Source organism: Anoplophora glabripennis, unplaced genomic scaffold (genome assembly GCF_000390285.2).
Source record: "Anoplophora glabripennis isolate ALB-LARVAE unplaced genomic scaffold, Agla_2.0 scaffold358, whole genome shotgun sequence".
In the NCBI taxonomy this organism is placed as follows: Eukaryota; Metazoa; Arthropoda; class Insecta; order Coleoptera; family Cerambycidae; genus Anoplophora; species Anoplophora glabripennis.
The window spans coordinates 191,450-211,642 of record NW_019416493.1 but is presented as its reverse complement, the minus strand read 5'-3'; the positions used below and the strand labels follow the sequence as shown (position 1 = coordinate 211,642).

Here is a 20,193-nt window from a genome sequence, read left to right as displayed (position 1 = left end):
AGGTGGCAAAATACTTAAAAAATAAAGAAAAAAAGAGAAAAAACAAACAGATACCTCTAGATTGAGGCTTATTAAAATATATTTCAGATAAATGTTGTAAGAAATCAACATTGGTGACATTCGATTTGACTTTAACCTTAAGTTTCAAAATCAAACCAAGATTAACTTGAAAATATTAAAAAAAAACATCCTATTTTTTATGTTGGTAATCGATAGAGCACCAAGCCAAATTTTATGTACAAAAAAGGTGTTAGAAATTTTTTTTTCGAAATCTAACTGACTTTTCTCCGAGCAACTCGACAAAAATGCATCAATTTGTCATTTAAATTTTGCTTGAAATATTTTTGTCGAACTGTACATAGAAAAATTAGTTTAGCCTATAAATGGACTGCAAGGACATTCAGGAAAAATTTTCTGAGCCCATATTTGGACGTAATTTTAAAAGTATTTGTAGTTGCACTTACTTCTAATGACTCAAAAGATGATAATGCAGACCCAAACAAGACAAAAGGTACATATACTATTTTATCAACATTTAATGAAAGCAATTTGCAATTAAGCCACTCTTTTATATTTACTATGACATTTTTTTTAATTTCTTGTAAATTATTCCAATTGCACTTTCAAAAAATACTGCAGTATCATCTGCAAAGCTGCTAATTCTATCTGTTTTGTTCTTATACAAATTATATAAATAAATTATAAGTAAAAGTGGACCAAGTATTGTCCCTTGCGGTACCCCATATTCTACTATTGTGAAATTACTCCCCACATCATTTACTTCCATACAGTGCTTTCTGTTTGTTGAAGGAAACTACCCCTTCTTAGATAAATGTAAACTGTAAAAAAAATCAGTGTGAGTGAAAGCAATAGAGGTTCGGAGTGAATCTATTGAGTGAAATTATTGAGTACATTTTCACTCAATATTAGGTATTTTGATCATTTTACTCATTTGTGATTATATTTAAACTAAAACTGAGTACCTTCACTCAAATATAGGTACTCCTTAAATAAATTCTTCACGTAAACTCGTATTTGGTGCACTTGTACCTAAATCAGAGTAAATGTCCTTATTACTGAGTGAGTTTAAATGTATATTAACTTTGAGTAATTTGAATCACGCCGTGAAGATGGCACCACTTACATATTGCTTCTGTAATCTCGACTGCAGTTGATAGGGGTCCGTTAGATGCTTCAGAAAAGCGTGATCGCTAGGAGAACAGGCCTTAGCCGACTGCGGCGGGTCTCAGCTGGTGGGTCTCAGTCACGACAGGAGGAGGCCCCCGCGAAGTGAATTAATTTCAACACTTTATATCCTAATTAATCATTTATGCGTGATTTATTTTTTCACTTAATGTTTATTTAATTAAAAACCAAGTCTGAGTAAAAAATGACTCAATATTAGTTAAATTTAAATCATATTAGAGAAAAGTCAACTCTAAATTGGTTTTATACACTCAGAATAGAGTCAAAAGTCGCTCAATTGATAGTTAGCAGTAACTCGGATTTGAGTAAAACTCAGGCATTTCTGATGCAATATTTTCACTCAGCTGTACTCATACTAATAGAGTGAAACTTTTACTCAATCGGTTGTGGACAGAAATTAATAGATTATTGAGTAAAATTGAGTGAAATTTTTTATAGTGTACAATTATTAATAGTCAGTTCATTACAACTATATTATTTTTGTTGTGTGTTGTTTATTATAGATTTTATTGAAGTCAGGTAAAGTTCCTCGACGACATTGTCTGCGTTGCATTCAGTTTATTACTGTGTAAATATTTATAATAGCCGCTTGACTCGAGAAAAAACGCAATCACCTTAATGCACAGGTTGGAAATAAAATCAGAAAGTAATGGGGCCGAATAATAAATTAAATCGATAAATCAGCAATTAGTATAATCGAGGCGGAATTGTTTAATTGCACGGACATTAAATAGATAAACCGAATTATGGAACTTAATTCATTAGGGAGACATCGGCCGGGCAGATTTACAATTCAGGTAATGAAATTACAGTTGTACGAACGTCATTACATAAGTGTAAGCCCGCTCACTATTAGCTAATAAAATCGATCCGGTCCGCCGTAATCTCCCTAAAACCCCGGCCTGCTGGGCTAAATTGAACGAATGCCAGCAGTTGACTTTGGACCATTCAACTATAATTACTTTTTCCTATTAACTCTGATGGAGTAAATCATGCTCTGGTGGCGGCCGAATTAAAAATTTAATAGCCCAGATAAGAATAATATTAGCACTTGTCACCAAACAAATGCGTGTTTTTGATAGGATTGCACTCGTCGAAAAAAGTTTTCAGTAAACAGGGTGTAACATCGAAATTTCGACAAACTTCCAGGGATAATTTATCTCGACAAAGCAAACAAAAAAATAGGGGGCTATTTTTCTTACAAATATTTCTGAGGTCTTTAATAAAAAATTAGAATGTGCAGGGAACTTATAAATACAATTTTGTAAAAAAAACTCGAAAAGCGCAGTTCGAAAATGATTTAAAACTACACTTCTGCACGGCACTGGAAACTGGTCCACTCTAAAACCTGACCTTGCGCAAGGCAAAGCAAGGCGACAGTCACGGCGGCAGTCACGGCGGCAAAGTTTAATAAAAAATGAACGGACAAAAAATTGAAGTTTGTACGAACACAAATGTGGTCTTGCTTCATCATAGCACAAATACTTCACCATAACACATATACTTCACCACAACACAAACGTTGTCTTGCTTCACGATAAATTAAAACGATATCCATCAACTCCGTATGGCTATACACGTAAGCCATTTTCGACACTTGAAAAATTAATGTAAACACTATCGCAGCAACTAAAATACTAAAATTCGATTTGAGTATTCAGAATCACCTGGAGCCACATGGGCGAATGACGTTAGAGACTATAGTAGTCCAGCAATGTAAAGGTTGAAAATACTACAACAGCGATATCGACTCCATTTTTCATGACGCAAATTTTTTTTTAGATAAGTTGTGAATCACACTGTATAGCGTAAATCAGAGCTCGTCGTACATACATTAACGATATATAGGATAACAAAGTTGAACGAAGACTGTCTTTTAGCTAAGAATCCTTTTATCTAAGAGAATAGCAAACTTAATCTTGTAAGACAAGTTAGAAACAACTTTTCTTGTTTGAAAAGTTATAAAGAGATTTTAATAGTCGTTTTAAGAATAGAAACACTACACTAACATCATCAACATGAGCAATATCCTGAAATTATTCAAAACTGCAAAGTACATCAGGCAGTAGTAAAGGAAATCCAGAAATTGCTATGAAAATGAAGAAAAGTTTTCAGTTAATTCTGGTAAACTGAAGATTTTGACCGTGATTCTACAGAGAATTGTTGGAGGTTTATAAAATTGTAAACGTAAGTAAACAGATATATGGAATGGGCACATCATCCTTTTCTATATCCATCCATGAGTAGCACCAGCTAGTAGTAGTAGTAGTAAAGGGGCGGCCTTAGCCTGGCAATTAGGCGAAAAGTGGGTCCTTTTTGCCTACCCCGCCGTCCCATCACCTCTGCCTCTGACCCTCCTCGAACCTACCCGACGCCCTAATGAACGCCAGGATTTTGGTCTATGGAAGATCTTTCACCTCAACCCCTTGCTCCCAAAAGCTACACAATGTCCCAGGAGGTGGACAGGGGTGTCCTCCCCTCCTCCACATTTCGTTCATAGAGGGCCCTCCTCAATTCCTGTTAAACTTAAATGCCTCCTAAGTCTGCAGTGACCTGTCAGAACCCCCACCATTTGGTTTAGGGCTCTTCGATTAAGGCTCAGCAGCCATCTCGTCTTGGATTTGCTAGGTCCATGTATAAAACTATGAGCCTGCCTACATCCTCTATTTCTCCTCCAATTCTGACCTAAAGTTTGATAGGCCNCCTCCTCGAACCTACCCGACGCCCTAATGAACGCCAGGATTTTGGTCTATGGAAGATCTCTCACTTCAACCCCTTGCAGCTCTTCAGCACCAAAGACTTTATGTCTTATTCTTCCAAAGGCTGCACAATGTCCCAGGAGGTGGACAGGGGAGTCCTCCCCTTCTCTACAATTCGGGCATAGAGGGTCCTCAATTCCTATTAAACTTAAATGCCTCCTAAGTCTGCAGTGACCTGTCAGAACCCCCGCCATTTGGTTTAGGGCTCTTCGATTAAGGCTCAGCAGCCATCTCGTCTTGGATTTGCTAGGTCCATGTATAAAACTATGAGCCTGCCTCCATCCTCTATTTCTCCTTCAATTCTGACCTAAAGTTTGATAGGCTTATTTATTGAGAGCCCCATTAATGCTGTTTCGTGTGATACCTAAGATTGGTTCAGGTCCCTGGCCAGGTCCCCTGGACCTGAGACGAGCTAGTTGATTCGCCCTCTCGTTACCAGGGATGCCCATATGGCCTGGGACCCAAACCAACTCTACCTCTTTTCGTCTGGCCAATGACTCTAGAGCGTCTCCACATTCCTGGACAAGGGCAGACATAGTCATCGGGGAGCTAACCCCTCTGAGCGCGACCTGACTGTCGGAGCAGATAAAAATCTTCTCCTCTGCACAATTTCTTACCTCCTCCCTGCTTGCTACCATCAAAATAGCAAAAACCTCAGCCTGGAAGACTGTAGCAAGTAGCACCAGTTAAATAGACTCAATCACAGATACTCAGTAAAATACTTAAGTACCGGTTTCTGAATCATGCAGATGATACAAAAAATGTAGAGTGTGGGTTATTATGAAGTCAAAAATAGATATAATGGTAGTATGATAATGGATATTAGAAATGTAATAATACAACTAATTAGTTTTTTGTGATTAGATGAAGATGTCAACTTGATTGGTGAATCTTCTGTCACCAATTTAAAGTCTAAAAAAATGCAATATATTTACCAGGTTGGATCCAGAAGGATGATGGAAGGAAGGTGAATATTGCGTCATCAAATGCGTCCTATATAAATAAATCAGCTGTAAGTAAAAAAGAAAATCTTGTTATTTCCTTATTTTTATTTCTTGACGTTTGACTTGTTTCATTTACTTCTACCATTCCTTATACGAATCCTGTGTTCCAAATCTGTTTAGACCAGTTTTGTAGACTGTAACAAAATATAATGTTAAAAATATTTTAAGTTAGATGGTGACTGTTTTGCTACAGCTTGAACTTTGAAATTTGATACCTCATCAGTATTTCCCTTAACAATCATTATACGGAGCCCTCCGAACAATCAATTAATTGGAAACGTGTCTCCTCTTTCAGTTTTTCCTAATTGAAATCAATATCCCTCGGACAGTCGGTTATACATCATGGACAGCTAATTGACGATTCCGTTATCAGATTAAAATTGTTGGAATGATATGGAAGTGCATCTGGCAAATGGAACAATCATTTACGGGAATGACGGATGGCTTTTTTGAAACCAATTAGCTTAAGTAACGAGTGCGCTAGACGCAGCCGACGAAATCACATTTTTGGTTCACTTTCGTAATTGTTTTCAATGTCGCTAGTCCAATTTTGGTAATTGGTAATATAGGAATTGGGTGAGAATCTTCGACAGCGAATATAAAATAGTCTATCACACATTGCGAGTTGTTTTGTTCAGATTACGTTCTTTATAGCTGTTTTACATTTATTCATCAATAAATTGACGAAGTTCTTCATCAATTAATTCACGAATTTATTGGCAAACAGTGTGGTTTTACACTGCTACAGACTTTGTCAAGTTTTTTGACGTATGAATCAGTTCTACCAATGCAAATAAATTTCAAAAATGTCACCTTTGCACTCATAATTGTAGTGATACAACAGCGGTACCGTTCTGACACATATTGGGTTGATACTTCCAAACTTCACGAAGAAATTGACGAAAATTAGAACATGCTCTAATTCGTCAAGAACTTGATGAATAAATTGATGAAGTTATTTGACAGCTGATTTGGTGCATTACACTTGTCCAATTTCTTGATGAAGCGACTTGATCAATTAATTGATCAATAAATTGTCAATGTAAAACAGCTATTAAAAACTAAATCATTAAGAAACGGCAGATATATTTATAGATTATTAATTATATACAGTGTGTCCACGTATAACTGTCAGGAGACGACATTTTTTAATTATCAATTATTTCGAGTAGAATATTTTTCATAATTGGAATTCTTGTCGATATAATCAAATTACACTTACAATTTGTTCAATATCTAGGACATAGATTAAATTTTTACAACTTTGTCGGATGTCCCTTAAGGTTCGATATTAGGTCTTTCGCTATTTATTTTGTTCCCAATTTCTTTTTCATATTATGAATGACTTGCATCGTCAACCATCGTTTTTTACGCAGATGATATGGAATTATATTACAGACTTGGCTTAGATGATTCTTTACATCTACATAATCACTTGAATACGCTATAAAAATGGTGTGACAAAAACAAAATACACTTGAATATATTGTTATGTTTTTGTTTTTGTTGTATGTTTGTTTGAATGCAAATGAATTTTAATTTATGATTTTATTTATTTGGGCGTCATAAATTTTTAATATTTGTAATTATTTATTTTATATAGAGCTGACTCAACTACAGGGTGTGGTTTTTCTTTTAAAATACTGATTTTATGCATGTTCTAATCAGCATGATCTTTATATATTTCGATTCTATTAATTTTTCTGAGCATTTTGATACCTTAGACCTCTCTATATGTTAACTTTTAAACTTTCAACAAAATTAACTTAATTTTGAGGATTTTGTCTAAATTATGCTATACAGCTTGATTTTCTGTCTGCAGATTTATTCATTTCCCTTCAAAATTAAAATTTTTTCGCTTTTTTAACAGTCCTTTCCTGTTTATGTAGTTTATCGATTGAAATGTTTTTATGTCTACCGATTCATAGAAAACTTTTAAAGTTTATACACAAATTTGAAGTTGAATTTGGATCTCAATACAGTTTATGATGTTTAGAAGGTCTTTTACATACTGCTCAAACAAGTTTGCAGTTCAACAACACTTTTAAGTCTACAATATTACAAATGTTTGACTATATATGGATATGTCATTATGAAAACGTTATATGAAACTTTTTACAATGGCTTTTGTTTAATTTCACTCCTAAATTCTTATCGTATGTATGCTATACTTTAATTTTATACATGATTTATTGCATGTTTTTCATTTATGGGTGAAATTCCTTCTCCATTCGTCCATCAACTTGAAAAAATTTTGGAATTTTTCAAATTTGCTTAAATCTGTACAGGCTGGTCCATTTTCGATGGGATTTCAGGGTATCTCAGAAACTACTAAAGATATGATAAATCTGACACCACGTTCTCGAGCTCGATTTTCATGGCAAACTCGACTGTCAAATCAGAAATTTGCTATCTTCATTTGTTTCTGAGTTACAGGGCGTTTCTCGTTATTGTGACACTTTTGAACATGTCTGTATCTCAGCTGTTAAATAAGTTAGAGTTAAAGTGAAAACTGCTCAAGACTAATTCTTTGGCGTAGAATTGAATGCCGGTATTAGATTTTTAGTAGGTCTTAAGATTCCGGAGTTATGACCCAAAGTTATAATTTTTTAAATGGAAATCGTAGCTGGTTATGACCTAAAAAAATGGAGATTTTTTTTTGCTTTTCAGCAATATACCACATGCTATAGTTATTTTTCCAAACACAGAAGATACGGGGTGTTTTATATATAAATTCGATCCTTTTTTACATTTTAATATGGCTGGCTATGAAAATACATACAAAACTATAATTCTTACTTTTACAAAACTCATATCTGTTGTAAAAATATGACGTTTATTTAAAATATATATTACAGATAAGAAAAGACAGAGTTTTCAAATTTTTATTCCACTTCAACTGAAGTTACAATATTAAACGTAAATTAAACAATAGTAAGTACCTACATCAATAAAAACTTTCAAAAATGATAGCTAAATGTTCAAATTGCCGTCCCTCAACTGTCACACATTTCACGCATCTTCTGGCAACGCTTCGGGTAGCATTCATTAAATGTATAGGTATTTGAAATATTATTAAAAGGAATTTTAAATATAATGTCTTTTAGAAAACCTCAAAGGAAAAAGTCCAACGGACTCAAATCAGGTAACCTAGCTGGCCATCTGATCGGTCCGTTTGTTCCTATCCACCTATCTCCTAAAATTTCGTTAGTATTATATTATCACACGAGTATATGTTGTGCATTTAAAATAAATGTCATATTTTTACAACAGATATGACTTTTGTAAAAGTAAGAATTATAGTTTTATCTGTATTTTCATAGCCGGTCATATTAAAAAGGAAAAAAAATATAATTTATATATAAAACACCCCGTATCTCCCGTGTTTGTAAAAATAACTATAGCATGTGATATATTGCTGAAAAGCGGAAAAAAATCTCTATTTTTTTAGGCCATGGTCAGCTACGATTTCCATTTAAAAAAATATAACTTTGGGTCATAACTCCGAAATCTTAAGATCTACTAAAAATCTAATACCGGCATTCAATTCTACGCCAAAGAATTAGTCTTGAGCAGTTTTCACTTTAACTCTAACTTATTTAACAGCTGAGATACAGACATGTTAAAAAGTGTCACAATAACGAGAAACGCCCTGTAACTTAGAAACAAATGAATATAGCCAATTTCCGATCTGACAGTCGAGTTTGCCATGAAAATCGAGCTCGAGAACGTGGTGTCAGATTTATCATATCTTTAGTAGTTTCTGAAATACCCTGAATACCCATCGAAAATGGACCAGCCTGTACACTAGTAAGATATCTGACTTTAATAAATTATTCTTTACTATGATTTTCACCTTTTTTTATATTACATGAATGCATTTTCTCAATTATTTCACTTACAAATTAAATTTTTATAATAATAACAGTTTGATACGTTTCATTGAACGATTTTATCTTATGTCGCTACAAAACTTATTCTACGTTTAAATATATCCTTCATTTTACTATTTTCTGTGTTCCACTTCCCCTTTTTGTTAGCTTTCTCTATATTTTAAGTAAATATCTCTTAATTTATTTAAAAAATTTACATTTTGGTCTCTTTTTTGTATCGTTTATTTTATCATATGAGCAAATCATAACAATATATACTTACCTGTATATACTAAAAAATAATAAAATTGAGTTTAGTTAGATTAGCGTACAAGGTTTAATTCGCAGAAATAAGTTTAAAGATCCAAGAGTAACCTAAGGTATGCCTGTGTGACTTTTTATGAGAAATATGTTTGCAGTGGCGTGTCCCAATCTATGAAAAAGGCGAAGCTGCTCAAAAAAAGTATTCACAATGAACTTTGTCTACTTGTCTGTTCTTTTTTCAATATGTATAATTTCTTCTAAAATCAAAATAATATAATTGAGGCACCTTAAACCTTGAGGAGCTTACTAAATAATATTTTAGAGATTCATCGTATTTTTCAGACTCAGTGTAATCAAAAAGTTTATGTTTTACAAGAAAACAAACTGCGTCTATAGGTATCTATGTATAGTAAGAATTTTGCGATTTTCCTTATATTGTTTTACGTGACAAATTCGAAGCTGATCATCTACAACATGTTCAATTATTATTTTGCCAAATGTTTTCACATTCATTATAGCTTTAATACATTATTGGATCTATGTACTTTTATTAGCTGCATATTTAAGCCGGAAAATCCATGTCTATCCCACAAATTCTTTTCAGTGGAAAATAAAAAACATGACTGACAATATAAGAGACATTTTTTGTCAGAACTAGTTAAGTGTTCACATTTTTTATAATCCACTGCTCCATCTTTTCCGACTCTGTAAACTGAATATTCTCTTGTGTGTGTTAAATAAATAAATAAATATTGGAAACGATTAAAAAAATATATTCAATCTTGTCTAGATAACAATATTGTCTCCAATTTAGTTTCTCCTTCACAATCAAGTCCTATCAGTCCTACCATTAATACTTCATTGGTTAATGACCACCTCGAAGTCCCTATTTGACCATTATGGGTTTTTTATTTGCGGCGAGCTTGAACTAAAAAAAAAATTTGAAGGAATACTGTCGACTCCTGTTTTATAAGGCTTCCATCGCTTTTAGATCAAATTGGATCGAAGTAATATTTTTTTACGAGTTAATTCTCTACANGAACATGCTCTAATTCGTCAAGAACTTGATGAATAAATTGATGAAGTTATTTGACAGCTGATTTGGTGCATTACACTTGTCCAATTTCTTGATGAAGCGACTTGATCAATTAATTGATCAATAAATTGTCAATGTAAAACAGCTATTAAAAACTAAATCATTAAGAAACGGCAGATATATTTATAGATTATTAATTATATACAGTGTGTCCACGTATAACTGTCAGGAGACGACATTTTTTAATTATCAATTATTTCGAGTAGAATATTTTTCATAATTGGAATTCTTGTCGATATAATCAAATTACACTTACAATTTGTTCAATATCTAGGACATAGATTAAATTTTTACAACTTTGTCGGATGTCCCTTAAGGTTCGATATTAGGTCTTTCGCTATTTATTTTGTTCCCAATTTCTTTTTCATATTATGAATGACTTGCATCGTCAACCATCGTTTTTTACGCAGATGATATGGAATTATATTACAGACTTGGCTTAGATGATTCTTTACATCTACATAATCACTTGAATACGCTATAAAAATGGTGCGACAAAAACAAAATACACTTGAATATATTGTTATGTTTTTGTTTTTGTTGTATGTTTGTGTGAATGCAAATGAATTATAATTTATGACTTTATTTATTTGGGCGCCATAAATTTTTAATATTTGTAATTATTTATTTTATATAGAGCTGACTCAACTACAGGGTGTGGTTTTCCTTTTAAAATACTGATTTTATGCATGTTCTAATCAGCATGATCTTTATATATTTCGATTCTATTAATTTTTCTGATCATTTTGATACCTTAGACCTCTCTATATGTTAACTTTTAAACTTTCAACAAAATTAACTTAATTTTGAGGATTTTGACTAAATTATGCTATACAGCTTGATTTTCTGTCTGCATATTTATTCATTTCCCTTCAAAGTTAACATTTTTTCGCTTTTTTAACAATCCTTTCCTGTTTATGTAGTTTATCGATTGAAATGTTTTTAGGTCTACCGATTCATAGAAAACTTTTAAAGTTTATACACAAATTTGAAGTTGAATTTGGATCTCAATACAGTTTATGATGTTTAGAAGGTCTTTTAAACATTGCACAAACAAGTTTGCAGTTCAGCAACACTTTCAAGTCTACAATCTTACAAATTTTTGACGATACCTACATGGATCTGTCATTATGAAAACGTTATATGAAACTTTTTACAATGGCTTTTGTTTAATTCCACTCATAAATTCTTATTGTAGGTATGCTATACTTTAATTTTATACATGATTTTCATTTATGGGTGAAATTCCTTCTCTATTCGTCGATCAACTTGTTAAAATTTTGGAATTTTTCAAATTTGCTTAAATCTGTACACTAGTAAGATATCTGACTTTAATAAATTATTCTTTACTATGATTTTCACCTTTTTTATATTACATGAATGCATTTTAATTATTTCACTTATAAATTAAATTTTTATCATAATTTTGACAGTTTGATACGTTTCATTGAACGATTTTATCTTATGTCGCTACAAAACTTATTTATTCTACGTTTAAATATATCCTTCATTTTACTCTTTTCTGTGTTCCACTACCCCTTTTTGTTAGTTTTCTCTATATTTTAAGTAAATATCTCTTAATTTATTTTAAAAATTTACATTTTGGTCTCTTTTTTGTATGGTTTATTTTATCATATGAGCAAATCATAACAATATGTACTTATATACCAAAAAAATAATGAAATTGAGTTCAATTACATTGGCGAACATGGTTTAATTCGCACAGATAAGTTTAAAAATTCAGATAGGTATCATTTTGTATCAGATTGAAGTATTTTAAACCTTGAGGAGCTTACTAAACGATATTTTAGAGATTTACCGAATTTTTCAGACGTATAGTAAGAATTTTGCGATATTCCTCATATTGTTTTTTGTGACAAATTCGAAGAAAATCATCTATTGAACCCATGTTCTTTTATTAGTCGATGCAAGTTATTTAAGCCGGAAAATCCATTTCTGTTCCACAAATTCTTTTCAGTGGAAAATAAAAAACAGGGCCAACAATATAAGAGACATTTTTTGTCCAATTAATGACCACCTCGAAGTCCATATTTGACCATTATGGATTTTTATTTGCGGCAAGCTTGAACTAAAAAAAAATTGAAGGAATACTATCGACTACTGTTTTATCAGGCTTTCTACATCGCTTTTAGATCAAATTGGATCGAAGTAATATTTTTTTACGAGTTAATTCTCTACAATGCTACCCCTTTCTCTCTCAAACTGCACGCCGCTGTTTGAAGTCCGGCTCGCTAAAGTCGGGTGGGCAAATGCAATTTCTTCAACTAATTGGAAAGTCAAAACTCTACTATTTTACACGTAATACTCGGGTAGACAGGAGAAACAGCTTCAGCTCACTGAGAGCGCATTAATTATAAATCACTACTTTGTGTTCCAATACTGTTGGACGGGCAACTTCTAGTTTCCCTTAAAACTCTTTGTTTGCTGTGCTACACGGACGGTATTCTGAAACCTATGAGTACGGTACTGCATTTTTAGCAGCACCTACTAAATTTCAATCGTTTGTCTCCTTGTTATTTTATCATCTGCATGTACGTGTTCAAACGTAAGCTTTTAATAATTGTCATCATATTTATGATCTTTAAATATCTTTCATTTTTGAACTAATATTCTAAACAAATCTTTATCTACAAGACCAATAAAAGCATAGTAAAATGCATAAAATGTTGCAGTAGTAAAATTTTTGAACGTATATGTTATAAGCGTTTACTTAGCGCGGTTAAATCGTCTATAATTATTGAGCAACATGGATTCTTTCCACGTAGATCTATTGAATCCAATTTAGTAATATACTCCCAATATATTACAAGTGCTATGGATAGCCAGACTCAGGTGGATGCCGTGTATACCGATTTTAGCAAAGCATTCGATAAAATTAATCATAATATACTTATATCTAAATTGTCTGAAATTGGTGTGCATGGTAACCTACTGAGATGGCTTACCTCTTATGTTTTCAACAGGTCGCAATTGGTAACTATTAGTGGTTACAAATCTCCCCCCTACGTTGCAAAGTCAGGTGTTCCTCAGGGATCACATTTGGGACCTTTACTATTTTTAATATATATCAACGATATCCGTCATTGTTTCAAATTTTGTAAATTTTTACTCTACGCAGACGATTTGAAAATTTACTCTCAAATAAATAATTCCGATAATTGTATTGCCTACCAGGAAGATTTAAACTCTTTCTTTGAATACTGTAAATCGAACAAGCTTCAATTAAATTTAAGTAAATGCTTCTATATTTGTTTTACCCGTAACCAAAATATATACTCTAATAATTATAACTTTAATAAGAATATTTTAAATCAAGTTGAAGAAATAAAAGATCTTGGGGTTGTATTTGACAGGAAATTGAGTTTTTCTTCACATATTGATTATATAACTTTAAAAAGCAACAAAATGCTTGGTTTCATCGTCAGAGTTTGCAAAAATTTTAGGTCGATTTTTGCTATTAAGTCTGTATATTTTGCATACGTTCACAGCATAATTAATTTTGCATCTATCGTGTGGAGTCCTCAATATACCATATATAAGTCTCGACTTGAGGCCATACAGAACAGATTTATGCGATATTTACACTACAAGGAGAGTGGTGTGTATTCTTTTCATTGTAGCACGATGTTACGAAATCATTATCATATTATTTCATTGGAGAATCGAAGAATTATTGCCGAAACAGTATTTTTGTATAAGCTTCTTAATGATTTTATCGATTCCCCAGATTTATTAGCCTTGATCAGTTTACATGTACCACAACATGATTTTAGAGTAAATGCACTGTTTCATGAGACTTTTTATCGAACTGATTCTGGTCAAAACTCTCCTATAAACAGAATATGCAGACATTTTAACTTGTACTGTAGTACTCTAGATATTTTTCATACTTCGCTCTTTAGTTTTAAAAGATTTTTAAAGGGAACTATTATTGTAAATTAACATTTTCTATTATAGTAATCTTTTCTGTAATTTTATATTCAATTAGCTTTAAGTAATTTGTGGACATTGTTTTGAGCTATAAAGCCTGTGTTTGTCCCTTGTCCTTAAATAAATAAATAAATAAAATAAATAGTAGTTGAATGGGGATCAGTAAGCACAACCACTGACTGGAAGCTGCAAACATTTGGGGTATAGTTCCTTCCTTTTATTTATGTAGTTCTTTAATAAATTAATATTTTAGTTGCTCTAAAATAACTAACTATTCTATTTGATATGGGATGAGGTTTGGGAGATGTGTATTTGACTGAGAAAATAAACCTTATAGATATCAGTTAATAATGTATCTCTGACATTCAAAGTACGAACATTCAAGTTTGTAACAACAATCAACTTATCAACCCATCATTTTAAAAAGTACAAAAGTAATTATAATATTAAAAATACAAACGAAGTACCTATATAAAAAATAAACTTTGTACTTAGCAATGTTAAAGTAAACAAAAATAGACTTTTCCATCTAAAGATCGAAATAAATAAATAAGCGGGAGAAGCCTATGAGTGGAGTCTAGTCGATTCGACACTCTCCCGCCATGCCGATCGCTCCCGAAGGCCCCATGAAAGCTCACGAACGTAGTTTCGGTTTTGGTCATAGTTTCTGCTGATTTTCTGCTGAAACCGAAACTGGATTTCGCTGGCAATAAATGGAAAATTGCTTCTTGAACTTCTTCAAAAACAGCCACAGGAACACAATTACTTTCTTGCATTTTTACCAAATTCGGATAGAACTGTTTATTAAATAATTGATAATAATAAACAAGGTACCACAGCAATTAAATTCCCAAATTCTGGCTCCACAAATATGATTGTAATGTGATTATGGATAAAACGTTGTATTGCATTCGTGTTTTAATCGCCTTTTATCCACTTGAGAATATTAAACGCTTGAAATACGTTCTCGCGTTTAAACATTCTTGCTTGGATAAAGCAATGCTACTTAAAACACTTATACAATAAATAACTATTACTTGCTTCTTTAATTTTGTCTATATCACAGAGTATGTTGTCACTTAAACATAGCTATTTATTTTATGCAAAGTCTAATAATATGTGAACGTTTAGAGAAAAAAACGCCTTTTGTTTTTGATTAAAAATAAATATTTGTGCAAACACTAAAATTATATAATTTTTACTATCTGGAGAATTCACCAAAAACATCGGACTTAATTTGAACATTGTTGTTTTTATGAAGAATATTGAAGTATCTTTCCGCAACCTAGTTAGTGTTAACTGCTAGCCAATAAGGCGTTTTCGTTCTCCACATCCCAATCTATGAGTTCGACTTATACTCTCACATAGTGCAATATATTGTCTTATACATTCCATACGTTTCCAGTTTGTCTGATAATTTGTAAAAAGGTATTAAAAAAATTGCACATTTGTTAATGCTTGTAATAATATATTTCTGCAATACACTAAAATTAGACGATAACTTCTAACATCTTTACAATTTTGGTAAACCGCCGTAAACTTCAAGCATCCGAACACGTTTGTCTTCACGACTAATCTTGAAGAATCCATTTTCGCCCCATTCATCGTTGAATGAGTTAACACCTAGCCAGTAGGGAGTACCGTTCTCCTCACCCCAGCCTATTATTTTGATGGCATGTCCTCCTGTAAAGAATCCATCTGTCGGCTGATACACACCTGAAATAAAAAGATAATTGCAATTATATCAGAAAATAGCATTAGAACCAGAACATGTCAATAAACTACTTACATTTGAATGATGAATATACTTTTTTAGAAGGTATAAATAAATTTTATAGTCTGTTTTAAAATGGCATCGAGTACTAAAAGCACCTTAGACAGGGTGTTCAGTTAGTAATCAGAAAATTTCGTTAAAATTTCTACAACCTTTAGAAGCAGATTTAACAATTTTATGCAAAAAATTTCTAATAAATAATTTAAAAAAAGCAAAAAAAATAGATTTTTTTAATATTTTACTTTTTTTATTCTATTTTTTTAAGTAGAAGTAGGCAAAGAAAATTGCTTTACAAAAAACTAGATGATGAGATTCCCTTCAAAATGATGAGTTATATCTGGTCAAACTTAAATATTTTTAGATTTTTGTCGTTTTTAACATAATAGTGATTATAATTTTTATTATTTTTACAACGAATTGGTTCTTTACTTAACAAAAAAAAGTTTTACTTGTTAATAATAAATATTTTCACAACTATACGAAACTATGGGAGATTTTTCAAATGAAATTACAGTTTATCATACTATATTTCTTTTTTACTATCTCAGATAAGGAGATTTATAATAATATATGCAAGTATATAAATAATTAAATTTAAAAGCTACTTATAAATTATACTCAAATATTGTTTAGAATTTAAAAACATTTAGATTTGTAAAATTATTTAATTTGAAATGTATTTCATTTCTGTTTCGTTACAAGTCTGCAAGGTCGACTTTTACCGTTACTTTTTTGTAAAAATAATAAGGATCATAATCATTATTATGTTATTAAAAACGACGAAAATCTAAAAAATATTTAAGTTTGACCGGTTATTATAACTCAGTCAATATTAGTCCAAAAACTTTTGAAAACGCATTATTTTTAAGGGAATCTCATCTAGTTCTTTTGTATAGCAATTTCCTTTGCCTACTTCTACTAAAAAAAAAAATAGGAGTCAAAAAAGTAAAAAAGAATTAAAAAATCTTATTTTTTGCTTTTTTAAAATTGTTTATTAACGATTTTTTACACAAAATTTTTCTGTTAAATTTTTTAAACGAGCCATTTCGATGGGAAACAATTCTCTACAAAATTTTTCCTATGAACTATAACGAAATTTTGCTTCGTTTTCGTGCTATATTTAAAAAAGTGCAAAAGGCATTTTCACCCCTATCTTCAATATCAACCCTCTAATTTAATAGCACCTCGCGGTTTTTTCATTTTTAATGACCCTTCGAACAAGTCATGTGATGAAAATCCTTAAACGTCTTATTCCCTTCCTTTTTTTTTGCAAAAATGAGAATTAAAACGTATAAGGGTAAGCGCGACGAAAATCGAAAAATTGGCTAAGTTTGAGGGGCCATATATCAGTCAATTTTCATCCAAAAATACTTGACAGCCTCTTATTTTGAAGGAAATTTTATCTACTTGTTTTTATGAAGCAATGACTAATACCTATCTTTACTAAAAAAAAAGCTAAAGGCAAAAAAGTAAAAAAAAATCAACATTTTTTGCTTTTTTTCAAATTGTTTATTAACGATTTTTTGCATAAAATTTTCCTTTCAAATTTTTTTAAATAATCCATTTTCGATGGGAAATTCAATTCTCTAAATAATTTTCCCTATGAACTATAGCGAAATTTTGCTTCGTTTTCGAGCTACAATTAAAAAACTGAAAGGGGTGCATTTTCACCCCTATCCCCAATTTTCACCCTCTATATATAATCAATAGCCTACATTTGCTGTAGAGATTAATAAGAATTAGTTAAAAAGTCTACAACTTGATTAAAAAAAATTGTTTACCAAAATAATGTTTCTGTACCTTTGTTTGGAGATTCTAGTTCGTTAATTTTTTTCGATTCCTAAAACTTTTACTTCTGAAACTGTTAAGGAAAAATAATGGAGCAGAACATCGAGTTAGTATACGTTACTGTTTCAGTACGGACAAATAAACAATATAGGCATCTGGTAATACTATTTTTCTGACAGATGTTTAGATTTAGAAAAAAATTATGCAGGTCTTCTCCAATAAATTACCGTCAGATTTCATATCCAATATAATGAATATCTGATATACCAACATATGATATCTTCGCTCTATCATTATAAATATAATTCTGAAAGCACAGTATAGGTACTCACCGCTCTTGTAGGTGTAAAAGTCAGAGTACATAAAGAATCCGGCTTCCACAGGACCATTTTTCATGATTTCCAGTTGGATTTGGGTCTCATCTGTAGAAATCGTGTAAACGACGTCTTCTCTACCGAAAGTAAGCTCGTTTTCGTAACTGAGTGAACTGGAGTCACACTGTTTGACACAAGCTGGTGTTGGGCCATATGTTTCACAGGTTGTTTGTTTGGAACCATTGATGTGGTGGTTACAAGGTTCCACAGAATAGGCTCTGCAACCCTGTAAACAAATGATGGACATTTACCTCGCCATTTGTTAGTATAAGTTGCTTTTACAGGGTGTTCCCTTTAAAACTCCCCCAGCTCGATATCTTGAATATCAACGGAATTATTAATATTAATAGTTATTATTATATACGCATTATAAATAAATGTATAAATTTTATGCAATACTTGCAAATGACGAATAATATTTCTTTTCAAAGCATTATAATTACGCGGCAATTCAAAAACTGTATTTACAATGTCTACACATGAAAATCAATTAAATCCCAAGTAACTTTTGTACCTATTATATGTAACTTTCGAAATATATTTCCGTGAGACTGCAACAGAAAAGTACTATTTTTAAAGAGCAAATGTTATTACAATTTTTTCAGAACTAATTTTGGGCCATGATCAATTATTTTACAATATATATTTAATACACAGTTCTGTAGTTTAGATTTGTGGAAAATAAAAAGGCTGGTGCCAGTCATTCCTTGGTATTCAAAGTGGATACACTTTATTTTTCTTGCTCTCCTAAGGCTTTGCCTTAGGAGCTGAGTGCACATCTAAATACCAGACGTGGCATATGGCGGAAAAGCCAACTTATAAGCTTCTATTCATTTTTGAAATATTCGTTTTTAATCAAAATGCCTTGCATACCGTCCGTTTGGAGACGTATTGCTTGAACTTACATCTGTTTCTCCATACAGTCCACCACTGACGATGCCGTTATCTATCCAGTATTTCCAAGCAACATCCATCCATCCTCCATCACAACCTTGTGAACCCGTACAGCAAGTTAGTAAGTCCTGTGCTGAGACTTTTACCTTCTTTTCGCCATTAGAATGGATACAGATTCTGTCAGCCATAGCTCCAACTGCAGCGACGGCCTACAAACATGTACAAGTAGTCTATTTACTGTTAATTCTAGATGATGAGGTATATTACAGAACCCATAGTACACTGATCGCTCAATATTTACCCAGCAAGATGCGCAAGAACCCTGATCCCAGATTTCTACAATAGAAGGACAGTCAGGCCATTCCTCACGAGCGTCGAAAAACTCTGGGATGGTGTCTTCTAGACTGACATCGTGAATTTTGGTAGGCAGCGTCTTCATTGACCTAAAACGAGTACCAGCTAATTTTCGTAATTGGTCCATGGTCGTGTCGACAGGAAAATTCCTGCCAGCGGTCCAAGTGGACTGCATGCTGTTGATCTTGTTGATGACCTCATCGGATACAGGGTAGACTTCTGCGCTGGGTAGAGCGTGAGACGCCACTACCAGAGCCAAGCAGATAATGATTTTCATGTTGACCTGGAAGAAGTTTTGATTTAATTATAGTCATCATGATCTGTGAACCAGTGAAACACGAGGAAGGAACAAATACAAAGTTGAACTACCTAGTTGTTTGAATGCAATGCAGCTACCAGAGCTAAGCAAAGAATAACATTCATGCTGACCTGAAAGGAATATTGATTTGGTTTTAATCATAATGATATGTAAGGTAAGGGAAATACAGTAACGACTCGTGACATTGTGAATAGGTGAGGTATGTGTTTTTTTTTACTAGGTGGGCAAGACAGAAAGAAAAAGCGCCGCAGGCAAAAATTTAAAATTTTCAAGGTCAAACGATTAAATGCATCTAGAAATGTTGCATTCACAATATTATAGAAAAACTGGTGTTCACGAGCAGGATTTTCCTTCAGATTTTATAAAAAGTAATACGCAACTATTTGGTTATTTTATTAATCCGCTCTCAAATAATAAGTAGGAATAAATTTCCATATAATTTTTTATTATGGAGATCTTCGCTAATGCCCCATTATAACCGTAAATGAAAAAATTGCATTATTATATTATTAATAATAATATCAGAACTTTAAAAATT

General features: G+C 32.2%; 1 protein-coding gene across 2 annotated transcripts in view; it reads right to left on the bottom strand.

The window, feature by feature from the left end:
* Nucleotides 1-15,599: 15,599 nt before the first annotated feature.
* LOC108907040 (cathepsin B) overlaps nucleotides 15,600-20,193 on the bottom strand; it is a 9,777-nt gene continuing 5,183 nt past the window's right edge. For both annotated transcript variants that reach the window (XM_018710549.1, XM_018710550.1), the window contains exons 2-5: nucleotides 19,284-19,619; nucleotides 18,994-19,191; nucleotides 18,047-18,314; nucleotides 15,600-15,868 (exon numbers count right to left, since the gene is read on the bottom strand). In XM_018710549.1, coding sequence (XP_018566065.1) covers nucleotides 15,666-15,868; nucleotides 18,047-18,314; nucleotides 18,994-19,191; nucleotides 19,284-19,613 — 999 coding nt within the window. In that variant the 5' untranslated portion in view covers nucleotides 19,614-19,619 and the 3' untranslated portion in view covers nucleotides 15,600-15,665. The remainder of the gene's footprint in view (nucleotides 15,869-18,046; nucleotides 18,315-18,993; nucleotides 19,192-19,283; nucleotides 19,620-20,193) is intronic.